We start from the raw sequence: 1,392 nt of genomic DNA on the forward strand, positions 1-1,392 counted from the left end.
GTCTTAACTAATTCTATCACCCCCCCCCCCCTCAAGTTGGAGGTAGTGTGATTACATACAACTTGCTTAGAATGGTAGAGTGCTTGACTCTAGTTAAGGCCTTGGTAAATATGTCTGCTAATTGTGAGTTTATGGAAATATAATGAAGTGCAATTAGTCCTTGTTGAAGCTTATCTCTCACAAAATGACAATCCACCTCAATATGTTTTGTTCTCTTAGGGAAAACTGGATTTTTAGCAATATGAACTACAACTTGGCTGTCACAAAACACACGTATGGGTAATGAACTTTGCACCACCAATTCATCAAGTAATCTCTCGAGCTACACTAGTTCTCCTACTACTTGTCTCACAGCCCTGTATTCTGCTTCTGCAGATGATAGTGACACTGTAGCTTGCTTTTTGGACTTCCAACTAACATGACTGTCTCCCATAAGAACCAAATACCCACTAACTGACCTCCTTGAATCAGAACAAGCTGCCCAATCTGAATCACAGTAAGCAGTAACAGTAAGGTCAGACTTGTTTGAGATGAAAATTCCCAAAGTAGGATCTTGCATCATATATCTAAGGACATGATAAGCAGCCTTCATGTGTGGTTCTCTAGGAGATTGCATAAACTGGCTAAGATGTTGAACACTAAAAGCTATATCCATCCTTGTATTTGTGAGGAAATTAAGTTTCCCAACTAGCTTTCTATAATGAGTGGGATCTGATAACAACTCCCCATTTGTGGCTTTAAGTTTTTCAGTAATATCAAGTGGTGATGTTGCAACTCTGTAGTTCATTATCAAACTCCTTCAAAAGACCAGTAGTAAATTTTCTCTGGGAAAGAAGAACACCATCATCCCTATATAGTATTTCTAGTCCTAAGAAGTAGTGTAACTTGCCAAGATCTTTTATTTTGAATTGATCATGCAAGAAACTCTTCAAAAAAATGATTTCCTCAAAGTCTGTATCAGTCAAGATCATATCATCCACATATATTGCAACAAAAACTAAAGAGCATCCCTTTCTCTTATAGAAAAGTGAGTAGTCACTGTTTGAATGTGTATAACCCTTTGAACATAGACTGCTGGCCAGTTTGTCATATCACTATCTACTGGCCTGTTTTAAACCATATAGAGACTTCTTGAGTTTGCAAACTAAGTTGTTGTCCACCATAAGACCTTCTGGTATTGTCATGTATACTTCCTCATGCAAATCACCATAAAGGAAGACATTATTCACATCCAACTGATATAAACTCCAACTCATTTTTACAGCCAAACAAATCAAAGTTCTCACAGTGGTCATTTTCATTACAGGTGAGAATGTTTCAGTATAATCAATCCCAGCTTGTTGTGTATATCCCTTCACCACCAGTCTGGCCCTGAACCTCTCCACACTATCA

General features: G+C 37.9%; 1 protein-coding gene across 1 annotated transcript; it reads right to left on the minus strand.

The window, feature by feature from the left end:
• Nucleotides 1-322: 322 nt before the first annotated feature.
• LOC125807695 (uncharacterized mitochondrial protein AtMg00810-like) lies at nucleotides 323-787 on the minus strand. The gene has a single exon (XM_049487425.1). The coding sequence runs from the start codon at nucleotides 785-787 to the stop codon at nucleotides 323-325; it is 465 nt and encodes a 154-aa protein (XP_049343382.1).
• Between the last annotated feature and the right edge of the window lie 605 nt (nucleotides 788-1,392).

This window comes from Solanum verrucosum, unplaced genomic scaffold, assembly GCF_900185275.1.
Source record: "Solanum verrucosum unplaced genomic scaffold, falcon-dt-bn FXZP01000183.1, whole genome shotgun sequence".
Classification (NCBI taxonomy): Eukaryota; Viridiplantae; Streptophyta; class Magnoliopsida; order Solanales; family Solanaceae; genus Solanum; species Solanum verrucosum.